We start from the raw sequence: 24906 nt of genomic DNA, 5'->3' as shown, positions 1-24906 counted from the left end.
TGTCCAGCTTTCCACTTGCACGCGCCGCCCCGGCATGCATCGGGCGCGTGGGCTGCGGGCCCCTCAGTGTTCGCGCCGCGGTGGCGGCGGTTGGGCCGAGGGAGGCGGCCGCGCGGCCGAGGTGGCTGGACGCGTAGCGGGTGGAAAACGGGAGGGGACCGCAGGCGCAGACCCGCCCGCCATGAAGCCCCCGGCAGGTAAAGCCTACCCCTCGGTGCGGCCCCGCTCGCCGGACCCGGGCGTCCCTTGCACCTTCGCCCCTTCCGGGGTCGCGACTTGGGCCTAAGGCTGGAGCCGAGTGACCCCCGAGCCCCCTTCGGCCGGGCTGGAGGGGCGGCGGGGGGAGTGGGCGACTCCGCCCTCTCGTTTGCCGAATGAATGAACCAGCTTGTCCAGCGCTTCATTCATTCGGCAAACTTGATGGCGCTTCCGCTCAGGACGGGTCGGGCCCCCACGGCGGACCCTGGGGAGGCCGTGACTTGGAAGACTCCGGTCCCCGTTTTCCGGTTATTCTCGTGCCAGAAACAGACATTCAACAAGTAAATAAGCAAGAGGGGATCGCAGATGGGGATCGGTGCTCCGGAGCAGATAAACACGAACGGGGCAGTCCCAGGGAGACGTCTTTAGAGAGAGGATGGTCCTGGGGGCAGGGGGCGCTTTTCTGAAGAGGTGAGCCTAGACTTGATGGGGAGAAGCAGGTGTCCTGCCAGGATCGGGGAAGGAGGAGTCCCGGGGGGAGGGAACCACCAGGCCAGGGGCGAGGAGGCAGGAACGTTTTCTTGTAGAGAGGAGGTTTCACCATGTTCCCCAGGCTGGTCTTGAACCTCCTGGTTTCAAGCAGTCCACCTGCCTCGGCCTCCCAAAGTGCTGGGGTTACAGACATGAGCCACTGTACCCAGCCAAGACCCTTTTAATTTAAAGACAAAGGGGCAATGGGACCTGTGTACAGTTTTTTAAATTTATTTGTTTATTTATTTTTTGAGACAGCCTCGCTCAGTCTCCCAGGCTGGGATACAGTGGTGCTATCTCTGCTGACTGCATCCTCCGCCTTCCGGGTTCAAGCCATCCTCAGCCTCCCAAGTAGTTGGGATTACAGGTGCCCGCCACCACACCTGGCTAATTTTTGTATTATTTGCAGAGATGGGGGTCTTGTCACATTGGCCAGGTTGGTCTCGAACTCCCGACCTCAGGTGATCTGCCTGCCTTGGCCTCCCAAAGTGCTGGGATTACAGGCATGAGCCACCGCGCCCAGCCTGGATTTTAGAAAGTCACTCAGGTTGTTGTGAGGCAACTCCTTGCCCCATCCTTGACTTTTCTCTTTCCAGGCCACACTCCCCGGCTCTTTGTCCTGCCCCTCTTTGTCCTGCCCATTGCCGCAAGAGTGATAATTATAATAATGGTAATTAGGGATCTTCAGGCCTCAGGGATCTTCAAGAAGGAAGGAATGTTGTCTGCCTCGTTTGCTACTGGATCCTTGGCACAATCAGTAAATATTTCCAGGGCGAACGGACGTCCACATGTTCTTCAAATCCCAACTCCTGCGGGAGAATTTTCTGACAATTCCAGTTCCCATTCATCTCCGTCCTTTCCGAGACCCTGAAGCTGTTCTTTACCCCTCGATTTAAGGTAGATCCGTGGCCCCTTATTTGCAGTTCTAAAATCCTAAATACTCTGTGAACTGAAAGGTTTGCCTGAAGTTCACAGCAATGTCATTTGGCCACAAAATGACCTAAACTGACTGACCGAGAGCCTTTCTTTTTCCCACTTAGTGAATCTCAGTGATTCTCTGCTGGGGCGATTGTGCTATCTCAGGGGACACTGGGCGGTATCTGGGGACACTTGTGGTTGTCACAGTTGCGGGGGTCACTCCTGTTATGGAGGGGGTAGATGCCAGGGGTGCTTAGCGCCCTGCAGTGCTCAGGACAGCTCCACCCCAGAGAACGGTCCGACCCCCACAGCCACAGAGCAGACGGGGAGAGACCCTGGTGCATATTCCCACGTTTCACTGCAGAAAGAGTCATTTGATGTCGGAGTGCTGCCCAGCCTCCCTACTGACATGGAGTATGTGCATTTGGACTCTATTACCCCTCTACAGTGGGAGGAAATTCTGGATGCTCAGATGTCCCAGCCCCAGGAGTTTTTGGGCTGGAGAGCATGGTCTGTCGGTTTTACAGCTACCTCTTGAAAACTGTCTTGATGTGTTCAGGATGCAAGATGCTTTGCCTCATTCCTCACAGTTCTTGTTCTCTGCACCCTGTGTTGTTCCCATGTCACAGGCAGGAAGCCTGAGAGTTAACATTTCTTGCCAGAATCTCAGAGCTAGCAAGTGGCAGAGGTGGGGCCCAAACCCGGGCCACCTGACTTCAACCTCTGGGATCTGAGCTAGCCTGTTGGGCCCGCCCCAGGCTTTGTGAAAATGCACATCTGATTGTTAGTGCCACTGTCCCACCCCCTTCCTGTCCCTTTCCAGGGCTCTACCTTGCACTCAAGACTGAAGTTCAAAGCCTTTGTTGTCATCTACAACAGGGGTTGGCAAACTCTGGACTTTTTTTTTTTTTAATTTTGGAAATGGACTTTCGCTGTTGTTGCCAGGCTGGAGTGCAGTGGTGTGATCTCGTCTCACTGCAACCTCCGCCTCCCAGGTTCAAGTGATTCCCCTGCCTCAGCCTCCTGAGTAGCTGGGATTACAGGCGCCCACCACCACGCCCAGTCGGCCTGCCTGTTTTTGCACAGCCCTGGAACTAAAGATGATTTTTGGGTGAGACAGGGACCGTCTGTGGCCCGCAAAGCTGAAACTCCTTGGCCCTTTGCAGAACCGTTTGCTGGCCCCGCGTCCGCTCCATGTAGACCCCACTGGGTCCTGCATGATGAGGTCTTTCCAGGCAGTTCTGCCACCTTCTCTGTGCTGAGCTGCGCTTTCTCCAGGTAGTCGCCCTTCCAACAGCTGCTCTTGCTCTCAGGAGCCCCCGCCTGCCAGTCTTCTTTTCCGGCTGCGCTTACACACCCGTTTCTCAGAGTCCCTGGAGGGGGTGGCCAGGCTGCACATGACTCGCCCCAGCACCCGTAGGTCCGGCACAGCCACATCCCAGGCTGACTTTGTTGTTGAGTTGAAGAAGGGAGGCATGTGTGCTCCCCCCACAGGGTGTGGGGTATGAAAAAGCAGATGGAAGAAGGGGATCTTCCTGGCAACCCCCGCTTTACCTCAGTTTTCCCCTCTGGCATGGCAGGAGTTGAGCAGTGCGTGGGTGGGCCTGGACTTCCCCTTGTGTGGACACCCAGGGGTCTGTGCAGCTGATCTGTGCATGGTGTCTCCCCTCTAGGGAAGGGGGGCTTTTAACAGCAGCAGTGTCTCTATCTGGGGCTGGATTGTTCTCTGCTGGGGCCGTCCTGTACACAGAGCATGATCCCTGGCCTCCACCCACTCCATCCCAGGAGCACCTGCAGTCTCCACAGCCACAGGTGTCCTAGATGTCAGCCAGGGTCCCCTGGACAAGGTGGGTGACAGAATTGCCTACTGTTCTGAAGGACTGGTCAGTTCGTGCTTCCCCACAAGAGCCCTGGACCTCACTATCCTGGATGGGAAGCCTCTCCTCTGCCCCCCTGACTTCGACCCTAACTCTGAACCTAAAGCAGACCCGCCCGGCACTGGGTTTTGTTTTCTGTGCAGCGTGTGCGGGAGACATGGCGGACGCGCCATCTCCGTGCTCCATGGGGAACTACCTGCGATGGGATCTGAGCGCCCAACAGATAGAGGAGCGTGCCCGGGAGCTCATTGAGCAGACCAAGCGCGTGTACGACCAGGTGGGCGCCCAGGCGTTCGAGGACGTATCCTATGAGAGCACGCTCAAGGCACTGGCCGACGTGGAGGTCACCTACACAGGTAAGCCCCAGGTAGGGTGTGGGCATGGGCTGCAGGTGCCAAGGGACGTGTGCAGCAGGCAGGAGCAACCCAGCCCACAGAGCCCGTTCAGAACCTGGCACCAAGTGTCACCAGCACCTGCCCCTGAGCATAGGGCAATGTCACCTACCCCCAGGCTGGCCATGGTGGTGAAACCGATGGCTGGGCGGAGGCGTCTGGCAGAGGCTGGTCACTGGATGTGTTGAAGAGAGGCGGTTCCGCACGGGCCCTGCTCTGCCTAACAGCCTCGTCCATTCAGAGGACTCCGGTTTTGTCACCTGAGCGCCCGACAGGAGACAGTGTGTCTAAACAGCACGCCTCTCCAGCCTCTCCACCTCTCCCAGAGGCGACAGCCTTGAAACCTGATCCCCGTCTGACCTCTTTCCCTGTCCTGGGAGGGCAGGTGTTTGTTTTCCCTCTGAATGACTCAACTTGGCCCCTGTGGCTTCTGCCTGTTGAGTGACCTCATGACCTGGGGCAGCGTCCTCACTCTCACCCTGATCCTCCTCCTCTCCCAGTGTTCATGATGAGGAGTGAGGTGCCTGGTGACTTGGGTTAGGGAGACTGCTTCCAGAGCTCTGCGGGAGGCTGACAGTGTACCTGTCTGTGCAAGGAACCCAGAGAGTCTCTGCAGAGAACTCTGAGTGAGGCAGCTCCTACCCTTCCATCTAGCAAAAGGCCTTTTTGATGAGAATGATCAAGAATCCTTGGCTGGGCACAGTGGCTCAAGCCTGTAATCCCAGCACTTTGGGAGGCCGAGGTGGGCGGATCACGAGGTCAAGAGATTGAGACCATCCTGGCCAACATGGTGAAACCTCGTCTCTACTAAAAATACAAAAATTAGTTGGGCATGGTGGCGTGCGCCTGTAGTCCCAGCTACTCGGGAGGCTAAGGCAGGAGAATTGCTTGAACCCGGGAGGTGGAGGTTGCATTGAGCCGAGATTGTGCCACTGCACTCCAGCCTGGCACCTGGCGACAAAGTGAGACTCTGTCTCAAAAAAAAAAAGAAAAAAGAATCCTTGAGCTCAATCCCAGGGCCTCTCGTGTGTTCCTAGGGCATCCCTGGGAGAGGTTGGCCTCCGCAGCCTGTGCCATGTGGTCTCCCGGGGGTTTGCTGTCTAGGTTGGCATGCTGGGGGCTGGAAGGAGGAAGCACCCTGAGCCTGCAGCGCCTGTAGCCCTCCTGGAGTCCTGACCCTCCTCCCACTCACTCTGGCTCCAACAGGTGGCTTAGATCCCGGCATGGCCTTGGTTTCCCCTCCTCAGCCATGTGGTGGCCCCTTGTCTCACCAGGCGCAGGTGGCACCAGTTCCCGCTCATGGTGCCGAGTAGTGCCAGGCATCATTTCCCCTCCCCATGCCCTCCTGCAGCCTTTCCTTTCCTCCTCCATGGGGTGGCGAGAGGCAACATTAAAGGAAACTGAAATCGGCCCTGTTGCTCCCCTCCAAGCCTCTCCACGACCCTCAGGACACCCAGCATCTGCGACATCTGTGCCTGGACATGCGGCCTCGTCGTGCCTGGCACGCTTCGCCGGCCAGGGCTTCCCCAGCTGGCCCCTGGCACCCCTCTCCCTGTGCTCTGCTGAATGCCCAGCTTCTCTCTGATCACAGATTAAGTCCACTTCACCCAGGAGCCCTTCCTGCTCCCCCGTCCTGATGCCAGCTGCCTGGATTAGACCCTGCACGGCACTGACACTGTTGTCACACCCAGCGCCCCGGCAGTCGCTTGTCTAATCCGTCACCAATAAATCCCGAGAGGGCAGTTTTCTTTATTTTCTTCAGCACCAGTGTCAAGCCTGGCCCAGAGCTCTCCCACTACAGCCTTTTTTGTTGTTTTTCTGAGACAGGGTCTTGCTCTGCCATCCAGGCTGCTGGAGTGCAGGGGTGTGATTATGGCTCACTGCAGCCTTCATCTCCCAGGCTCAAGCGCTCCACCTGCCTCAGCCTTCCCAGTAGCTGGGAGCACAGGTGTGTGCCACTGTGCCTGGCTAATTTGTTTTTTTTTTTTGTTTTTTTGAGACAGAGTTTCACTCTGTCGCCCAGGCAATTCTCCTGTCTCAGCCTCCAGAGTAGCTGGGATTACAGGTTCCTGCCACTGTGCCCTGCTAATTTTTGTATTTTTAGTAGAGATGGGGTTTTACCATCTTGGCCAGGCTGGTCTTAAACTCCTCACCTCCTGATGCACCCACCTCGGCTCCCAAAGTGCTGGGATTACATGCGTGAGCCACTACACCCAGCTGCTAATCTGTTTTTTTCAACTGCTCCATTAAGATGTGGTTTGTGTAACATACAGTTCACCCATCTAAAGCACAGACTTCAGGGGTTTTTAATAAAATCACGGAGTTGTCCAAGTGTCACCATTCTTTGATTTTAGCGTATTTTCATGATCCCAGAGAGAAACTTTATACCCTGCATGGCCACGCTCCATCTGCCCTGCTCCCAGCCCCGGCACCCATGCAACTCCTCCTGTCTCTGTGGATGGGCCTGTCCTGCACATTTCATAGAAATGCTATCGCACACCGTGTGGCCTTTTGTGTCTGGCTGCTTTCGCTGAGCGTGCTGTCCTCAGTATGTCCACGCCGTGGCCTGCTCCAGAGCCTCGTTCCTCTTCCCAGCTGAATCATGTTCCACTGGGCAGAGGCCACATCTTGTCAGTCCATTCGCTCATCGATGGAGCTTTTGGCAATTGTGAATCGTGCTGCTGTGAATGCACGTGTGCAGATTCCTGTGTGCATGTGCATTCATGTCTCCTGGCTTGATGCCTGGCATTGGAGGCTCAGGGTCACGGGGTGACTCCATTTTAAAGCCTTTTTTTTTTTTTTTTTTTTTTTTTTTTTTTTTGAGATGGAACCTCACTCTGTCACTTAGGCTGGAGCACAGTGGTGTGCTTTCAAATCACTGCAACCTCTGCCTTCTGGGTTCAAGCGATTCTCCTACGTCAGCCTCCCAAGTAACTGGGATTACAGGCACATTCCACCATGCCCCACTAATTTTTGTATTTTTAGTGGAGATGGAGTATCGCCTTTTTGGCCAGGCTGGTCTCGAACTCCTGACCTCAGGTGATCTGACTGCCTCATTCTCCCAAAGTGCCAGGATTACAGATATGAGCCACCTCACCTGGCCTAAAGCTTATGCTTTAGTAGCCACTGACTCTTCCTCTGCTCAAAGCGCAGATGTGCTCAGGAAATTGTAAGTGGTTGATGCATTTAAATGTGACCATCACCAGCTGCAGCTCCGTCTAGAACGGAGTTCTGTCAGCCTCCCTGTTTCATGGTACCCCTCTCTGTTGGGGTCCTCATTGGCTTGGAGTGCTTGGAGTTGAATCTGTGTTTTTCTTTGGTCTATAAGATCCCCAAGGACCTGGGCGACAGCACCTGTTTCTCCATCCCAGGGCCCAGGCTGGAGGGGATGGTGGCGTGTGCCTGTTGTCCCAGCTATTCAGGAGGCTGAGGCAGGAGACAGTTCTCGGGGGATTCAGCAGACAGGCCTGGGCTAGGGGAGGGGTCAGGGCAGCACCTGCTGGTTGCACCGGGCCCGTTCTCACCCGTCTCCCTGCTCTCCCCCATTTCAGTTCAGAGGAATAGCCTTGACTTCCCCCAGCACGTTTCTCCCTCTAAGGACATCCGCACGGCCAGCACGGAGGCTGACAAGAAGCTTTCCGAGTTCGATGTGGAGATGAGCATGAGGGAAGACGTGTACCAGAGGATTGTGTGGCTCCAGGTAAGGGGTCCCGTGGGGAGTGTGGTGGCAGTGGCTGGACAGGCTGAGGGAAAGCCCACGGTGGTGAGACTCTGTAAGGCTGGGAGAATCTGTCAGGTGGTGAGAATCTGTAAGGCCGGGAGAATCTGTAAGACGGGGAGAATCTGTCAGGCCGGGAGAATCTGTCAGGCGGGGAGAACGTGTAAGGCCCGGAGAACCTGTCAGGCGGTGAGAACCTGTAAGGCGGTGAGAATCTGTTAGGCTGGGAGAATCTGTCAGGCGGGGAGAACCTGTCAGGCTGGGAGAATCTGTAAAACGGGGAGAATCCGTAAGGCCGGGAGAATCTGTCAGGCGGGGAGAATCTGTCAGGTGGTGAGAATCTGTAAGGCCCGGAGAATCTGTAAGGGGGTGAGAACCTGTCAGGCAGGGAGAATCTGTAAGACAATGAGAATCTTTAAGGCCGGGAGAATCTGTAAGGCAGCAGCAGCAGGGGGTGGAAAGCTCTTGAGGACTGACGACTCCTGCTCTCTAGGTTCTAAAAGCGTAATGAGGAGGAGTTCTGGAGCAGATGCAGGCGGGGGCTGCACCGCACGGGCCTGCACTCAATGCCCTCAGCTGTGTGCTTCGTCAGGGTTAGAGTGGGAAATTTTAGGTTAGGTTTGTCTTCGAACAATTTTTTTTTTGTTTTTTTGACACGGAGACACGCTCTGTTGCCAGGCTCTGGAGTGTGGTGGTGCGATCTTCGCTCACTGCAACCTCTGCCTCCTGGGTTCAAGTGATTCTCCTGCCTCAGCCTTCCGAGTAGCTGTGACGACAGGCGCACGTCACCACGCCCAGCTAATTTTTGTATTTTTAGTAGGGATGGGGTTTTGCCATGTTGGCCAGTCTGGTCTCTATCTCTTGACCTCATAATCTGCCTGCCTCAGTCTCCCAAAGTGCTGGGATTACAGGCATGAGTCACCATGCCCAGTGGTACAGCACCTTTTTTAAAAAAACTGTTAAAAAATGGTAACGGCAAATAGAGTATGGTGACAACAGCAAGGGACAGAACACTGGGGCTCCCTGGCTCCCTCACACTCAGTTCCTTTTCTGTTTTTTTGATTTTTTGCTTTGCTTTGTTTTGAGACGGAGTGTTGCTCTGTTGTCGCGGCTGGAGTGCAATAGTGTGATCTTAGCTCATTACAGCCTCCACCTCCCAGGTTCAAGCGGTTGTCCTGCCTCAGCCTCTGGAATAGCTGGGATTATAGGCACGCGCCACCTCATCGGACTAATTTTTGTATTTTTAGTAGCAATGGAATTTCACTGTGTTGGCCAGGCTGGTCTCGAACTCCCCACCTCAAGTGTTCTGCCCACCTCAGCCGCACACAGTCCTGGGATTACAGGCGTGAGCCACAGTGCCTGGCCCATTTTTTGTATTTTTAGTAGAGATAGGGTTTCACCATGTTGGCCAGGCTGCTCTCGAACTCCTGACCTTAGGTGCTCTGCCCACCTTGGCCTCCCAAAATTCTGGCATCACAGGCGTGAGCCACCATGCCCAGCCACACATGTGCACTTTCGTTTCCTTTCCTGGCCATCCCCCGTGTGGCCCGAACACCCCATCCCCACGTCATGTGAGATAACAGGGCCTGGTGACATGGCCCCGTGGGCTCCTACTCCCCAAGACGCTCCTCCCAGCATGCAGTGGGGCTTTTGCTGTTGATGTCACGTGATTAGGAGAGACCCAGAGACCCTTCTGCTGCTGTTCATCCTCTTAGCTGAGGACCCCTGGAATATGCAGCACCGTGTCCCCACAGTGTCAGGAAGATGCTTCTTCCAGTACACATCAGGGTGGCCTATGATAGCAATGCATTATTTTGTTTTTTCTTTAAATGCAAACAGGGTTTCACATGTTGCCCAGGCTTGTCTCAAACTCTTGGGCCCAAGCAATTCTCCCACTCCCACCTTCCAGAGTTTCTGTAGAGACGACAAGAGGTTCCTGCACAGGTGCAGGAATGGGTGCCCTTGTCTACTCTGCCCAGGTCCCCCAGCAGGGACGTTTTGCAAAACTATGGTGTCATCTACACCCCAGGTACTGACCTGGGACGATCAGCGATGTTTTTCCTGTTCTGCCATCGCCCTGGTGAAGGAGCTCTGGGCTAATGTCAGTGTGGGGCTCTTCCAAACAAAGCAAACACTTGCGCTCAGATTTCGTGTAGACACAGGTCATCATTTCTGTGAGATAAATGCCAGGAGTTAGCTGCCAAGTTCCATGGGGGCCAGATGATCAGGTTTTTAAGAAACTGCCAAACAGCTCTTTGGAGTGTTTGCACTGGCCCATGTCTTAGATGCTTTGATGTTCTTATTGCAGGAGAAAGTTCAGAAGGACTCTCTGAGGCCTGAGGCTGCGCGGTACCTGGAGCGGCTGATCAAGCTGGGCCGGAGGAATGGGCTTCACCTCCCCAGAGAGACTCAGGAAGTGAGTGCTGAGTGTGGGGAGTGCCAAGCGTGGGGAGCGCTGGGCCAGGGGAGTGCTGGGAGCAAGACATACAGGGCAGGGGAAGTGCTGGGCTCAGGGAGTGCTGGGTTCAGGGAGTGCTGGGCGTGGGTGGTGCTTGGAGTGCTGGGTGCGGGGAGTGCTTGGTCCCAGGGAGTGCTGGGTGCAGGGAGTACTGGGCATGGGGAGTGCTCAGTCCCAGGGAGTACTGGGTTTGGGTAGTGCTGGGTGCGGGGAGTGCTCGGTTCTGGGGAGTACTGTGTGTGGGGAGTGCTGGTCGTGGCTGGTGAGGCTCCCATGGCTTCTTGCTCCTGCCTCCTTGGGAGTGTCCTCCCTTTAAGGCTGACCCCCTAGCCTGATGTCCGTCTTTGTGCTGCCTGAGGACATGAACTCTGGCAAGGCAGGTACATGCAGACATGGGGCACAGAGGCTCAGTAACGAGGGGAGCCCCTCCACTGGCTGCCCACTGTGCCTGATGTGGGCATCTCAGGGGTGATATGAATTAGTTGGTGCAGAGCTGGGAGGACAGCGCTGAAGTCAAGCATCAAGTGTTAGCAGAAGATTGGGGTTTGGTGACGCCAACAGAGCAGGGGTGACTGCCACTGAAAAGATGTTTGTCACAGTTCCCAGGAACTGGCAGCGTGCCACGTGGGAAGCAGGGCTGGGTCAGGAGCTGTGCTCTGGGCAGGGCCTTCGTTGTGGTCCTTTGCGAAGGTGCGGGCGTGGTGGGGAGTGCAATCAGTGGACCATGCCAGCCGGCCCTGGCATGGGGGCCGCCCTTCATCGGGTGCCTCGCCCCAGGGTGTTGGGGTCCAGTGGCTGTACCCAGAGTGTAGGGGCTCGAGGCTGGTTAATTTGCATGAAAGATGTCTGCAGCGAGTTGCTGGCTGCCTCTGGGAGGGACCGTTTCTCCAGGGCCGGCAAGGCCCCCAGACGTCAAAGCATCAGAACGCAAGTCCCGACTCAGGATAGTGTGACCATGATGCGTGTTCCATAGAGACCGTGCTTGGAATGCTGATCTCTCCCAGGGTGGCCACCTGGGCACCTGCTTTCCTGTGTTGCTAGGCACCAGCCACGGCTCCAGCGAGCCTGCAATGGCGCAGGTGAACTGAAAACGAAAGTTACATGAAATTCGCAACACCTCCTGTCAGATAGTCTTTGCTTCAATGATGCTGCCAGAATGCCGGCCGCTGCGAGTGTCCTGAGCATGGTTAAGGCAGGCCAGGTGGGCTGTGACGCTCTGTACGTTAGGTAGTGAATACGTACATGATTTATGAGATTCTCAACTCACGATGGGTTTATTGGGACACACCCCCGTCCTAAGTCAAGGAGCATCTGTCCAGGAAAGAAAACACATGGCTAAAACAGGCCCCAGGCTGCAGCCACAACCCCGTGGCTGTCCCTGTTCCTGTTACGTAAAGCTACCGCTATCCTGATTAGGAGCATCTCTACCTGATGGCTGAGGCAGCCACAATTCAGAGAGGCCAGTGCGTTTGTCAGTGAAACCAGCACTGATAAAAGCGGAATCAGGGTCCCTCTCAGGACTCGGGGGACTGGGGGTCTCAGCTCAGCTGTAGAGGACAAGAGTCACAGTTATTTTTATTTATTTGTATATCTCTTTGTAGAGGGAGTTACACTTTGTCGCCCTGGCTGGAGTGCAGTGGTGCGATCTCAGCTCACTGCAGCTTCCGCCTCCTGGGTTCAAGCCATTCTCCTGCCCCAGCCTCCTGAGTAGCTGGGATTACAGGCGCCTGCCAACACACCTGGCAAATTATTTGTATTTTTTCATAGAGACAGGGTTTCACCATGTTGGCCAGGCTGGTCTGAAACTCGTAACCTCAAGTGATTCACCCACCTCGGCCTCACACTGCTGGGATTCCAGGCGTGAGGCACCGCACCACAGTTATTTTAAAAAGCCACTCAGCTTCTCGCATGCCCAGCATGTGTGGTTGAGTGCACGGCAGAAGCCACAAACTCTCCACAGGGACCAGTGAGCAAGGAGGGCCAGGGGCAGCCCTGCACGGAGGGCAGAGACTGGAAGAGGTGCCAGGTCCGGACCCCAGCAAGCAGAGTTTTCGGTTTTCCTGCGGGCTCTTCGGGCCAGCACTGTTTGCACATTGAGTCTCCAGAGCCTTCCCTGGCATTGCTGGGTTTGTCTGCGTGTGATGGCGAGAGAGGGAGACGGAATCCCCCAGCAATCTCTCCCAGGAGAGGCCCAGCAAGCCCTCAGCTGTTTGTGAGCCAGGGGCCTGTCCGACAAGCTATGGATTTCATGCAAAGCTGTGGGCACAGTTTCCCGCCCCCGCCGCACTCTGTCCCGTGGGTGAGCATTTATGCTCCGGCCCCATGGAGCTGGGCTCCAGACCTGCCTGGCGGAGCTTCCAGCGGGAAGATCTGAGTCAAAGCCTGGCCCTGCCACCAGCCTGTCGTGTGTCACATGCCCTCAAGCCAGGTGCTGCTCACACAGTGGTCGGCTCCTAGCTCTCACGGCTACCAGAGGGGCCCCTCGAGATTGAGTTCTTAGTTGGTACCCTCTATCACCAGGGTCGATTTTTAGCTGTTTCTAAAACCACCTTTACCAAGTAAGGGGTAAAACGTTCAAAAGCTGCCCGAGACGGCGACTCATGCCTGTAATCCCAGCACTTCGAGAGGCTGAGTCGGGAGTTCAAAACCAGCCTGAGCAACGTGGGAAAACCCCACCTCTACCAGACGTACGTACATTAGCTGGGCGGAGTGGCATGTACCTGTAGTCCTAGCTACTCAGAGCTGGGAGGTCGGGGCTGCGGTGAACTGAGATCGCCTCTGCACTCCAGCCTGAGCAGCATAGTGAGACCCGTCTCAGGAGAATGTTGACAAGCTTAGGCTGTAGGCTCCGAAGGTGATACCTGAGTGGATAGGAGGGTCTGAGGCCCTCTTGGCCAGGGCCACGCCTGACAGATGGGAGCACAGCCCTGAGGCTACCCAAGGCCACCCAGCTCCGCAGCCTCGTGGTCTCCGTGTCTGTCCGTTCTCTGCCTCCTACCTCACTCTTTCGTCCCTGGTGGTCTCTTCTTTCTGCCTAGTTCTTGGGGAAATTCCTTAGCCCTAGGTGGGAGCGTTCCCAGGACTTTGGGTCTTCCTGCAGCTCCCCCGCCCCGTCTCTCCCTCCTCTCATGCCTTGCCTTTCTCTCTAGAAAATCAAAAGCATCAAGAAGAAGCTGAGCCTCCTGTGCATCGACTTCAACAAGAACCTGAACGAGGACACAACCTTCCTGCCCTTCACGACGGAGGAGCTGGGTAGGGACCTGGCGTGGGGGATGGGCAGCTGTTGGTCCTGGGACTCACTGCGGGGCTGGCAGGCCCTCAGGCCGCGCTTCCTCCCGCAGGCTTCTGTGGTGAAGGGCGGAGGGAGGCCAAGGCAGCTGCATCTGACCCGCCGGGACGAGGGCTTTCCTCACTTGCTACACTCCGGCGGAGGCGTGTCCGACCAAGATTCCACCCTAATGGAAAATGTCTCTGGCAGTGGCGGGCCCCCAGGCCAGACAGGGCAGCCAAGGGTGCCAGTGTCAGCGATGGCCCTGAGACAGCGAGAACTTTCTCTGGAGACCCCACTTCCTGCCTTTTAAAAATGTATTTAGAGATGCATTCTTGCTCTGTTGTCCAGGCTGGAGTGCAGTGGTATGATCTCGGCTCATTGCAACTTCCACCCCCTGGTCAAGTGATTCTCCTGCCTCAGTCTCCTGAGTAGCTGGGATTACAGACGCGTGGCATCACACCGGCTAATTTTTGTATTTGTAGTAGAGACACAGTTTCGCCGTGTTGGCCAGGCTGGTCTTGGACTCCTGGGCTCAGGTGGTCCTCCCGCCTCAGCCTCCCAAAGTGCTGGGATGACAGGCGTGAGCCACAGTGCCCAGCCGGGGCCAGAATATTCTAATGAATACTATAGAATGTAATGTCCAGTTCTAGACTCTAACTGTGGTTGCCTCTGAGGTGACGGGTAGGGACAAGGCCCTCATGGTCCGAGGGCTTCTTGGGTGGCTCGATGTCCAGTGACCTGGGCGCACGTTCCCTGAAGGAGCGCTCGCAGGTCGGGCTCTGCTGTGCTTGGCTCAGCCCCTCACGACCCTACTGGGTCTCAGGCAGTGCGTCTACCCTCAGCTCCCCCCACCAGGGAGAGAAGACAGCCTCCAATCTGCAGTAACGTACATTTCCCAGCCCCAGGGACCCAGCCCCTGCAACTCAGTGGGTGCACTGCACCCACACCATCCCCACGGCCATCCACATTGTCCCTGCTGTCACCCACACCCTCCCCACCGTCACAGTCTGCCACACCATCCCCACTGTCACCTACACCATCACCCGCACCCTCCCCGCCGTCACCCACACCCTCCCCACCGTCACAGTCTGCCACACCATCCCCACTGTCACCTACACCATCACCCACACCCTCCCCACCGTCACCTACACCATCACCCACACCCTCCCCACCGTCACCTACACCATCACCCACACCCTCCCCACAGTAACCCACACCATCATTCTCACCATCCCCTACACCATCACCCACACCCTCCCCGCCGTCACCCACACCCTCCCCGCCGTCACCCACACCCTCCCCACCGTCACCTACACCATCACCCACACCCTCCCCACAGTAACCCACACCATCATCCTCACCGTCCCCTACACCATCACCCACACTCTCCCCGCCGTCACCCATACCATCCCCACTGTCACCTACACCATCACCCGCACCCTCCCCGCTGTCACCCACACCGTCCCCTACACCATCACCCACACTCTCCCCGCCGTCACCCACACCATCCCCACGGCCATCCACATTGTCCCTGCTGTCACCCACACCTTCCCCACTGTCACCCACACCCTCCCCACCATCACCTACACCATCACCCACACTGTCCCCACCGTCACCCACACCATCCCCGCAGCCACCCACACCATCCCCACGGCCATCCACATTGTCCCTGCTGTCTCCCACACCCTCCCCACCGTCACCCACACCATCACCCACGCTCTCCACACCGTCCCCTCAGCCACCCACACTGTCCCTGCAGGGCTGTTCCTCCCACCTGCTAGTGTTACCAAGCAGAAGGGCTCGATGCCCAGTGCGCTAGAAGCGAGTGCGGTGGCACCAAGTTTTTGAGAAAACAAAAGCTTTTCATTGCAAGTGGCTCCCAGGGAGACGGCGTCCAGCTCACATCTGCCCGCTGTGCCCGCTTTCAGGCAGCGCTTTGGTTAGAGAAGGTTTGGAGGCGGGTTCTGGGGTTAGCAGGTGATTGGTGGACGGAAAGGGGAGGAGGTCGGGAAGGTCCTCGGGCACGCACGGTTGTCTGTCCATGCCAGCGCACAGGTCCGGGTGCACATCCTGGGGAAGTTGGTCTGAAGTGCAGCAGAAGCTCAGTCGGTGTCAGCAGGCTGCTTCTGCAGACCCCGCTGGGTAACGGTGTCAGCAGGCTCCTTCTGCAGATTGCTGGGACACACGTGTTCCCCGATGGCAGCCAGCTGTGTTCTCTTGTCAGCGTATCAGCTGCCGCCATTCACATTCGCCGTCCTGCACACTCAAGAGCATGTGTTGGTTTTGGTGTCTAATTCTTTGGGCCGCCGTTCTGTTTGTCCAGGCTGAGGGGCCTCCCATGCAGGTGGCTTGAGTCCCACGTGGCAGGTGATAGTGGCGCACGCCTGGGTAAGGGTGGTCCCCCCAGGCTCTTCGCTGCCCCAGGGCCTGTTTCCCTTTGTGTCAATCATTTGTCAGGAGACGCTTAGTAACCCTTTTCTTTTGCTTACAACAGAAGACCTAAAGCCGAATAGTTTATAAGAAAAGGATTTAACTTGTCACAGCTCTGGAGGCTGAGAGGTCCCAGGTCAAGGGGCCGCATCTGATAAGGGCCTTCTTCCTGGTGGGGACTCTGGAGCCGTAAGGGGGCCAGGGTGTCACCTGGTGAGAGGAGGTGGCTGAGCGAGCCTGCCCGGGTCTCCTCCTCTCCTCACAAAGCCCCAGTCCCACTGCTAAATTAATCCATCAGTCCCTTCCTTAGTCCATGAATCCGTGAATGGGTTCATCCATTCCTGAAGGCGGAGCCCACATGACCTTGTTGCCTGTTTAAGGTCCCAGCACCCAATATCACCATCCACCAACACCCCCGTCCCTTAATACCACTGTCCCCAATACCCAAATCCCCCAATAACACCGTCTTCAAATGCCGTTGTCCCCAATACTGCTGGCCCCCAATCACCATGCCCCAACACCACCATCCCCCCAACGCCACCATCTCCCAACACCCCATCCCCCAGCGCCCCATCCCCCAGTGCCCCATCCCCCAGCGCCGCCATCTCCCCACCCTGCACTGCCACCCTGAATGCTGCCATCTCTGGGATTAAGTTCCTTGTGTGTTTTGGAGTGGATGCCCCCACCTAGACCTGAGACCCGTGAGTGTCGGTCACTCGCACCGCATCCATAGGTGACTTTTGCTGCCCTCATTCCTCTGAGCGTTAGTCATCCTGCTGTGACTCTGAACCTTCCTCCTTGCCCGTTTTCTTACTGATTTGTTTTTCTCCCTGCCGTGTGCATGAGGCTCCTGTTTTATTCCCAGATTATCATCCGTTACCATGTATCTCAGTGCTCAAATCTCCCCACACCAACCCTTGGGAGCCCCTCCAGACGGTCCCCATGTCCTCGGAATACACCTGCTGTCCTCTGAGCCTGCTCTTCTGTTGGGCACATGGTACCTCAGGCTCAGCCTCTGAGCCGGCTGTTAACTGTTGGACACATGGTGCTGCAGGCTCATCCGGGCTCTCTCTGCCCCAGCGCTCAGATGAGCCATTTCTTGGAGGAGCGGTGGTGCCTTTGAGTGGAGGGTGATTCAGGAAGCAGAATCTGGGCCCCAGGTGTGTTCATCACTGCAGGGGAGCAGCATTCCAGGGCGCCGTCAACAGAGTCAGGGAGCAGACGCGCATCTCTGCATCACCCATGGGCACACATGTTCTTCTCTTCTGTGTCTGTATATAAAATCCACAAGTGCCACAGGGCATGGTAGGGCATACCTGTGGTCCCGGCTACTCGGGAGGCTGAGGCAGGAGGCTTGCATGAGCCTGGGAGTTCAAGGCCACAGTGAACTACGATCGCACTACTGCATTCCAGCCTGGGCAACAGAGCAAGACCCTGTTTCTAAAACAATTAAAACTTTCATGAGTGCACTTTACAGCTTTACTTCCAGTCCAGCACTGCTGAGCCACTCTGGCCGTCTCCCTTGCTGTCTTTAACTCCCGTCTCTGACCGTCAGCTGTCACCCCTGGGTGACACACTGTTGAGATGGAGCGATGCCGTTTGAAGGCCCCTGCTCCTTGGAAAGGAAGATGCGCAGGTCTCAGGAGGCCGCTCTTTCCCTTCATCTCCTCCTGCCTCGCCCCTGCCACAGAGCCCAGCTGGGACATTGGAAGCTGAGCTCAGCCTGCTGAGTCCCTGGGCAGACATTGCCAGGCTGGTGCTGGTGCCGGCGTGCAAATGGGGAGGTGGGGCTCTGCCACATGGGACTCTTGGCTCCCTTATCAGCACCCACCCTCACAGGCTGGTCTCCCAGAATGTCCCCTATCAGCCACCAGACCCTCATCCTGAACATTCTTTCTCATCCTTACCACCCTGGAGGCAGGGTGAGCCAGTCTTTGTGTCAAAGCTGCGAACCTGAGGCATGGTGGCCTTGGTATCTCCTGAGCCGTGAAGCGGGAGCCCTGGAGGGTTTCAATGTGGGGTGCTGCTGCCCCCATCTCCCCTGGGGCTGTCGCCGGGAGCCAGGTGGGAGGCTGTGGCTGCCAGGCAGCAAGATGCTGTGTCCAGCCAGGAGTTTGCGGGTGGAGACAGGCCGGCAGGGCTGCAGTGAGCAACTCTGGGAGCAGGGATTGGTTCTGTCTGAGGGACGAACCTGGAAGTGGATGCACACTGGGCCTGCGTGCTGACAGCCACTCTTCCTGCCACCCTCCTCCCTGTACACGTGACGGTGGCGGCAGCACCCTGGAAGCTCACGCTGTCCAGGAGTTGAGCTGGATTTAGCTTTAAACCCTTTGGGGTAGGAGATCTGCTCTGGGGGTGCAGGGGTTTCCTGGTGGGGTTAGAGGGAGGACCTGGCGGCAGGTGGTGGCCAGGCTGTGGCTGCTCCCTGAGGGCCCCCTTGTAGTTTTTCAGGCAGAAGGGAAGCCCACCCCTCTGCTTTGACAGGACTGTTCTGTCCCCATAGGAGGGCTCCCCGAGGACTTTCTCAACTCCCTGGAGAAGACGGAGGACGGCAAGCTGAAGGTCACCCTCAAGTACCCCCATTACTTCCCCCTCCTGAAGAAATGCCACGTGCCAGAGACCAGGAGGAAAGTGGAGGAGGCCTTCAACTGCCGGTGTAAGGAGGTGAGCAGGTGCGGCCGGGGCCCCAGGGACTGTGGGGCTGAAGCTTGTGGTGCTCGTCGGCCGCACACATGAGGCACCTCCCAGTCTCCCTGGCCAGGCTCGTTGGCCAGCAGAGGCCTCCCTGTGGGGCTCCGCTGCCCCCTGGGGTTGTCTGTGCTGGGCTCCACCTAGACCCTGGGGCCACAGCTCAGGGCCCAGTTTGTCCTTCCCGAGCTGACGCTCTGCTGCTGCTCTGAGCATCTGGCCACACACAGGTGTCCTCTCTCCCTTATCTGGAGCTGCCCAGGTCATTCCTTTGGTCTGACATGGCGGTGCCCAGGCCTGAGGCTGGGTCCACAGGTGGGTCGTGACCGGGCCTTCTCGCTGTGACCTGGCGCCAGATGGCCGTTCCCACACGGACTCGTGTAACTGTCCCCGGTGCCATGGTGTGGTCAGGTGGCCTCTGCATTTCTCACGTCTGGCATCTGGAACAGGCAGGGGCACTAGGAGTGGGCCTCGGTGGTCTCCTGACCACACCATGTTGGTGTTCACGTGGCCGGTGAAAGGGGCTGGGGGACAGGCAGGTCCTGATCACTGCCAATCACTGCAGGGGAACGGGGTGGGGCACCAATCACTGAGAGGAAGACAGGCGGGCACCGGGCACCGCAGGGGGCAGTGGGCAGTGGGCAGTGGACGGGCGGGCACAGATCACTGTAGTGTGATGGGCGGGCGCCAGTCACTGCAGGGGGCAGTGGGCAGTGGATGAGCGGGCACAGATCACTGTAGCGTGATGGGTGGGCACCGGTCACTGCAGAGGAGGGCTCCTTGCTGGTCAGAGGCCAGGAGCATGATGGGTTCAAACGGGGGGCCTGCCCTCTACATGTTGGCAGTGAGTTCTCGTTGCTGTACTCCTGAGTAGGCAGGCCCATGGACTGGGCGGACCTCAACTTCCCTAGCGCACCTTGGAAGGTCAACTGGGCAGGGGTCCGAGCCCTACGAGTCCTCGTTTCTAAATACTGTCCTGGCCCCCAGGGTTGGGCGCTAGTGGCAGAGTGAGGGCCGGGCCAAGAGAGAGCACATGGGCGGGCTGAGTTCCAGGTCCCAGAGCGTGTGCCGCCTCAGAGACTTTGCTGCTGGTGGTCGGCCTGGCCCCCACTTGACTGGCTTCTCTGCACGCACCTGCCTGGTCACAGCTGGGTTCCCTGTGGAGCCCGCATGCTGATGGGCACATCTGTCGTGTTTCTCCCCCCACCCCTTGGTTAGCAGTGCCAGTACCTGGAGGTGAGGCTGTGTGCGTGTCGCGTGCCGCGTGCCGCTGGAGATGGGCAGAGCCCTGAGACTGGGAGCCAGGGCCTGGACGTGGGGGTGTCCCCATGTGCAGCAGTGATGCCCTCAGAGCCTCCTCAGACAGCCTCCCCCAACATACCACATTCTGTGCACACAGCCCCCGTGCCCACACCACGTTCTGTGTGAGGCCGTAGAGTCATTTACACTAAGGCTTATAACGATACTTGTGGTATGACCAGAAGGGCTGTGTAGTGACACAGCCAGAGAGGGACAGGGGTCAGAGGCCAGACAGAGCTGGGATGAACCCCTGGCCCTGGAGGTGGAGGAGTGGCACCCTGGCCGACAGCACGGTGATGTCGGTTGCAGGAGAACTGCGCCATCCTCAAGGAGCTGGTGACGCTGCGGGCCCAGAAGTCCCGCCTTCTGGGGTTCTGCACGCACGCTGACTATGTCCTGGAGATGAACATGGCCAAGACCAGCCAGACCGTGGCCACCTTCCTAGGTAGCGCTTCTTCCTCCTCCACCGGGGTCCCTGTGGCGAAGGTTCTCAGGGTCACCCCTGGGGGCAGTTGGTGCTATCCCTAGGACCCTGTTCTTTCCCTCCATGCAGAGGGACCCCTTGCCCTGGCTCCCTCACTCCCCTGGAGGGACCCTCAGAACAGGGAAGCGCCCAGGCCCTGGTGTCAGTCCCATGCCCTCACCGGTCCCTCCGCACCCTTGTCCTGAGCGTGAGGATAACGGGTCCTGCGAGGTGTTGCTGAAAGCTGTGGGCCCCTCCTTCCAGACGGACGTGGAGCCTGATGAAGCTGTGGCTGTGGGTGGGAGAACCTAGAGCCATGGAGGAGCCTGCAGGGCAAGACACCCACCTTCTGCCCTCCCTGCAGATGAGCTGGCGCAGAAGCTGAAGCCCCTGGGGGAGCAGGAGCGCGAGGTGATTCTGGAGCTGAAGCGTGCTGAGTGCGAGCGCCGGGGCCTGACCTTCGACGGGCGCATCCATGCCTGGGACATGCGCTACTACATGAACCAGGTGGAGGAGACGCGCTACCGCGTGGACCAGAACCTGCTCAAGGAGTACTTCCCCGTGCAGGTGGTCACGAAGGGGCTGCTGGGCATCTACCAGGAGCTGCTGGGACTGGCCTTCCACCAGGAGGAGGGCGCCGGCGCCTGGCACGAGGACGTGCGGCTCTACACCGCCAGGGACGCAGGCTCAGGGGAAGTGGTCGGCAAGTTCTACCTGGACCTGTACCCGCGGTGGGTGACGGCGGGGGGCGGGGGGCGCGCCCAGGCCCTGGGTCTCCTCAGAGCCGGCACTCCCGTCTGAGATGGGAAGGAAGTCGTGGCCGGCTCTGCAGGGCCTCAGGGATGAACCTGAGGTGTAGCGCCCATGGGCACACCACAGGGGCCGAAATCAGCTGTCCTGTTTCCACCCTCACTTGGCCACCCAGACAGGGTGCAGCTCTGCCCAGGCCAGAGTCCTTTAGGGGAGGGATGGCAGCTGGGCCATGCCATGGTTTTCATGCTGCCCGGTGCCGAGTCTCTTCTGCTGAGAGGGAGGTTTAGAACCTCAGGCGCGCAGCGGTCTGGGTTATGAGTCAAGTGGGTTGAGGGATGTGGAGTCGGGGACTCCAGTGCCTACGGGGCTTGACGCTGCCTCCACCCCCCAGGGAAGGGAAGTATGGGCATGCGGCCTGCTTTGGCCTGCAGCCTGGCTGCCTACGGCAGGACGGGAGCCGCCAGATCGCCATCGCGGCCATGGTGGCCAACTTCACCAAGCCCACGCCCGACACGCCCTCGCTGCTGCAGCACGACGAGGTGGAGACCTACTTCCACGAGTTTGGGCACGTGATGCACCAGCTCTGCTCCCAGGTGGGTGTGGGGCCCTGGCAGGGGCAGGGGCTGGGGCTGCCTGTGGTCAGTGGGGCCCGAGCTCGGGGCTTCAGCTTCCGGCTCTCTCTGCGCCCACCTGGTAGCTCCTTCATCTGATGCCACCCGAAGATGGCGACTCTTTCTCATGCCTGTGTCCTGGGGCTGCCCCAGCAAAACACCACAGACCAGGGCTTAGACAAAGAGTGTGTATGTCCTCCTGGTCCTGGAGGCTGGAGTCTGAGGTCACGTCGTCAGCAGGGCTGGCTCCCTCCAGCCTGTCCTTGGCCTGCAGACACCGCCGCCTCCGTGTCTTCGTGTCCTTGTGCGCTCGTCCTTCTGTGTGGGTCCTCAGCTCCTCCTGCAGGGCCCCCAGGCATGCTACCTTAGTGACCTCCTTAGACATCCAATTTCCAAGTACAGTCACATCTGGCCGGGCGCAGTGGCTCACACCTGTCATCCCAGCACTTTGAGAGGCAGAGGTGGGCAGATCACCTGAGTTCAGGAGTTCAAGACCAGCCTGGCCAACATGGTGCCATCTTGGGGCAAGCATCTTTCCTGGCACACAGTCAGCTGTCATTCCTCGGAAAAACTCTGTCTTGTGAAGGTGCTGAGAAGCACACATGTAGCTGTCCCTCCCAGGGGACCCAGGGCTGGGCTCCCATGAGCCTCTGGTCACGTGTTTGCCCACTGATCAATCCAGAGCCTTACTGTGTGTGTTTTGGGTTCAAGACACCTTATTGCTGTGCGGTGCTGGCAGGTTCACGTCGAACACATGGCCAGCGGTTCTGTCACCCGTGCCTGAATGCAGCTCGCACTCACAGGGTGTCCTCATGTGGCTCACGGTGGCCTTCTGGCACTGAGGGGCACGAGACAGTGCTCTGCACAACGCTTGGGGCCTAAACAGCAAAATCACTGAGAGCACAAAAATGCAAAAACCGTGCCCCCCTACACTGATAAAAGCACCCTTGCTCACATTATGAGCGGAAGCGGAAGCGGAAGCGAGAAGACAGAGTGGCCCCGTCTGAGGAGCGCTGCAGTGCTGGCCTCTGGGGTTACCGGGGATCGTGGTAGGCGAGTTAGAAAACACGGAGTCTGGAATGAGGATTGACCGTGTGTCTGCCTTTCCTGGCTTCCCTGCCATGGTGTTTGCACGGGGCTCAGAGCCAACACACGCAGGAGCACGCCCATGGGCCTGAAGCCTGCCTTGCCTGCCCTGTCCCTGACCCCGGGGCCTGGCACGGCGAGTCCCTCTGTGCAGTCAGTCATCGGGATGAGGAGCGTGGCTGTGCAGTCCTTGGAAAAGCCTTGGTGTCACAGAGAGGACCTTAAGGATCACCCAGGGGTTCCCTGGCCGTCAGCTGCCAGCCACGGTTCCTGCGGGACTGGGTCAAGGGTTTTGCTTTTCGGGAAGGTTCCACACACGCAAGCAGGGAGACACAGCACACCTCACAGTGTCCTCACAGACCTGGCCGTCCCCAGCTCCCAGCTGCACCAGCTCCTCTGCCCCTCGGGTACAAAGCTTTCAGGGAACAGTGGCTCTGTGGATGGGGAGAAGCGTGGGTGGCCTCCAGGGACAGGTGTGTGGCTGGCATCTTCAGGTGTGTCTTGCTGCGACAGACAGATGGCAGTAGCCCAGGGGCCTGTGGGTCCTGGTCATTTTCCACATTTTGGGTGGGAGGGCCGGGCCCAGTGCGTCACCTGTGCGCCTGGCACGTTTGCACTGTGGCAGCTGACACAGGCCAGGCTGGTGGGAACGGGCGTTCTGAGTCTCCGCCCCACCCCCACAGGCGGAGTTCGCCATGTTCAGCGGTACCCATGTGGAGCGGGACTTTGTGGAGGCGCCGTCGCAGATGCTGGAGAACTGGGTGTGGGAGAAGGAGCCGCTGCTGCGGATGTCCCGGCACTACCGCACAGGCAGCGCGGTGCCCCAGGAGCTTCTGGAGAAGCTCATCGAGTCCCGGCAGGCCAACACAGGTGCGTGCACCCACACCCACCCTGTCTCGCGGAGGGCGCTTGGCCCAGGGGTGGCGGCACCCAGCCAGGGCTTGGCATGTTCCCCAGGGGGGTCAGAGCTCTGGACAGAGTGGGCTGGGGCAGGTGCAGAGGCCAGCTCCCTCCTCCCCTCCTGCCCAGGCCTCTTCAACCTGCGCCAGATCGTCCTCGCCAAGGTAGACCAGGCCCTGCACACACAGACGGACGCAGACCCTGCTGAGGAGTATGCACGGCTCTGCCAGGAGATCCTCGGGGTCCCGGCCACACCAGGTAGCCGCCCTGGAACTGGGCGCACCCTGGAATTTGGGGCCCCAGCTGCTTCCCTGGGAGGGTGAAGGGAGTTGGTCCCCATGCTTCACTTCACAAGTGCAGGAGTTTCTGCTGGGGAGCCACGGAGCGTGTCCCAGCTCCTCGGGGACAGCGCCAGCCGAGACGCGCAGCAGGCCCAGGGTCAGGGTGGGTGTGCAGCCCAGCCCTGAGGAGGAGTGCGTTCTCTGGACCCTTTGCTTTTGATGAAGCTGGTGTTTCTTTGATTCAAATTCGTGATACACGCGTTATGAAAGGCCTGGGAAAGTACAGGAAGGACTAGGAATTTCAGCTCCTGATGGGAGGAAGTGGGTCCTGTGTTGATTCGCACCTGTTCTTCCTGCATGCACGTGTGTTCATATGCACTAGGGAGGATCCATGACGCGTGAACACACGTGATACATTAACACAGCATGATTTTAACGTGTTGTTTTGTGGGTTTACTGTTCATAGACTTTGAAACAATCTTTCTGAAAGCATTTGACGCAGTGTGTCTTATGCTGTTGCACAGACGTGCCTTGGTTTATTGATGTAGTCTCGTAAGGGGGACGTTTGTACCATGGCTCAGCCTGGGATTTTGGTGGGGGCAGATGGGGGGAGCTACCAAGGGAGTTTGGGGAGTTTGTTGCAGCTGACGGTTCCGTTCAATGAGCTCCTGTCCTTCCAGGAGAGAGGCAGAGACTTGTGGCCCTCGCCTTGTGGCTGGGCTCTGGTTCTAGACGTTCTCTGGCTGGTTCTGGCCCTTGCTGTGATCCTCTGGCTTCTCCCTGTTCCAGGCAGAGGTCTCAGGAGTCTGGCTGGACGTCCTCACCTTGGGGAGGAGCACGGGGTGGGGGCTGCAGTGTGAACCCTGCCATGTGTCTGTCTCAGGAACCAACATGCCCGCCACCTTTGGCCACCTGGCGGGCGGCTACGACGCCCAGTACTACGGGTACCTGTGGAGCGAGGTGTACTCCATGGACATGTTCCACACGCGCTTCAAGCAGGAGGGTGTCCTGAACAGCAAGGTACGTGGGGAC

The 24906-nt window shown here is 58.1% G+C and overlaps 1 protein-coding gene across 2 annotated transcripts in view; it reads left to right on the top strand.

Annotated features, from left to right (window-relative positions):
- Positions 1-24906, top strand: part of THOP1 (thimet oligopeptidase 1) — a 26215-nt gene continuing 1309 nt past the window's right edge. The window contains exons 1-13 of one of the 2 annotated variants that reach the window (XM_032252327.1): positions 70-197; positions 1326-1626; positions 3668-3880; positions 7468-7616; positions 9943-10050; positions 13242-13344; positions 18297-18457; positions 20090-20225; positions 20608-20974; positions 21388-21589; positions 23377-23563; positions 23723-23851; positions 24758-24894. In XM_032252327.1, the coding sequence (XP_032108218.1) occupies positions 3682-3880; positions 7468-7616; positions 9943-10050; positions 13242-13344; positions 18297-18457; positions 20090-20225; positions 20608-20974; positions 21388-21589; positions 23377-23563; positions 23723-23851; positions 24758-24894 (1878 nt within the window). In that variant the 5' untranslated portion in view covers positions 70-197; positions 1326-1626; positions 3668-3681. Of the gene's footprint in view, positions 198-1325; positions 1627-3667; positions 3881-7467; positions 7617-9942; positions 10051-13241; positions 13345-18296; positions 18458-20089; positions 20226-20607; positions 20975-21387; positions 21590-23376; positions 23564-23722; positions 23852-24757; positions 24895-24906 lie in introns of both variants that reach the window. The other variant, XM_032252326.1, reaches the window with a different exon arrangement.

The sequence above is a fragment of the Sapajus apella genome, unplaced genomic scaffold, assembly GCF_009761245.1.
Source record: "Sapajus apella isolate SASKATOON/1434 unplaced genomic scaffold, GSC_monkey_1.0 scaffold77, whole genome shotgun sequence".
Lineage (NCBI taxonomy): Eukaryota > Metazoa > Chordata > Mammalia > Primates > Cebidae > Sapajus > Sapajus apella.
The sequence above is the reverse complement of the archived record's forward strand: the minus strand, read 5'-3'. Positions and strand labels throughout refer to the sequence as shown.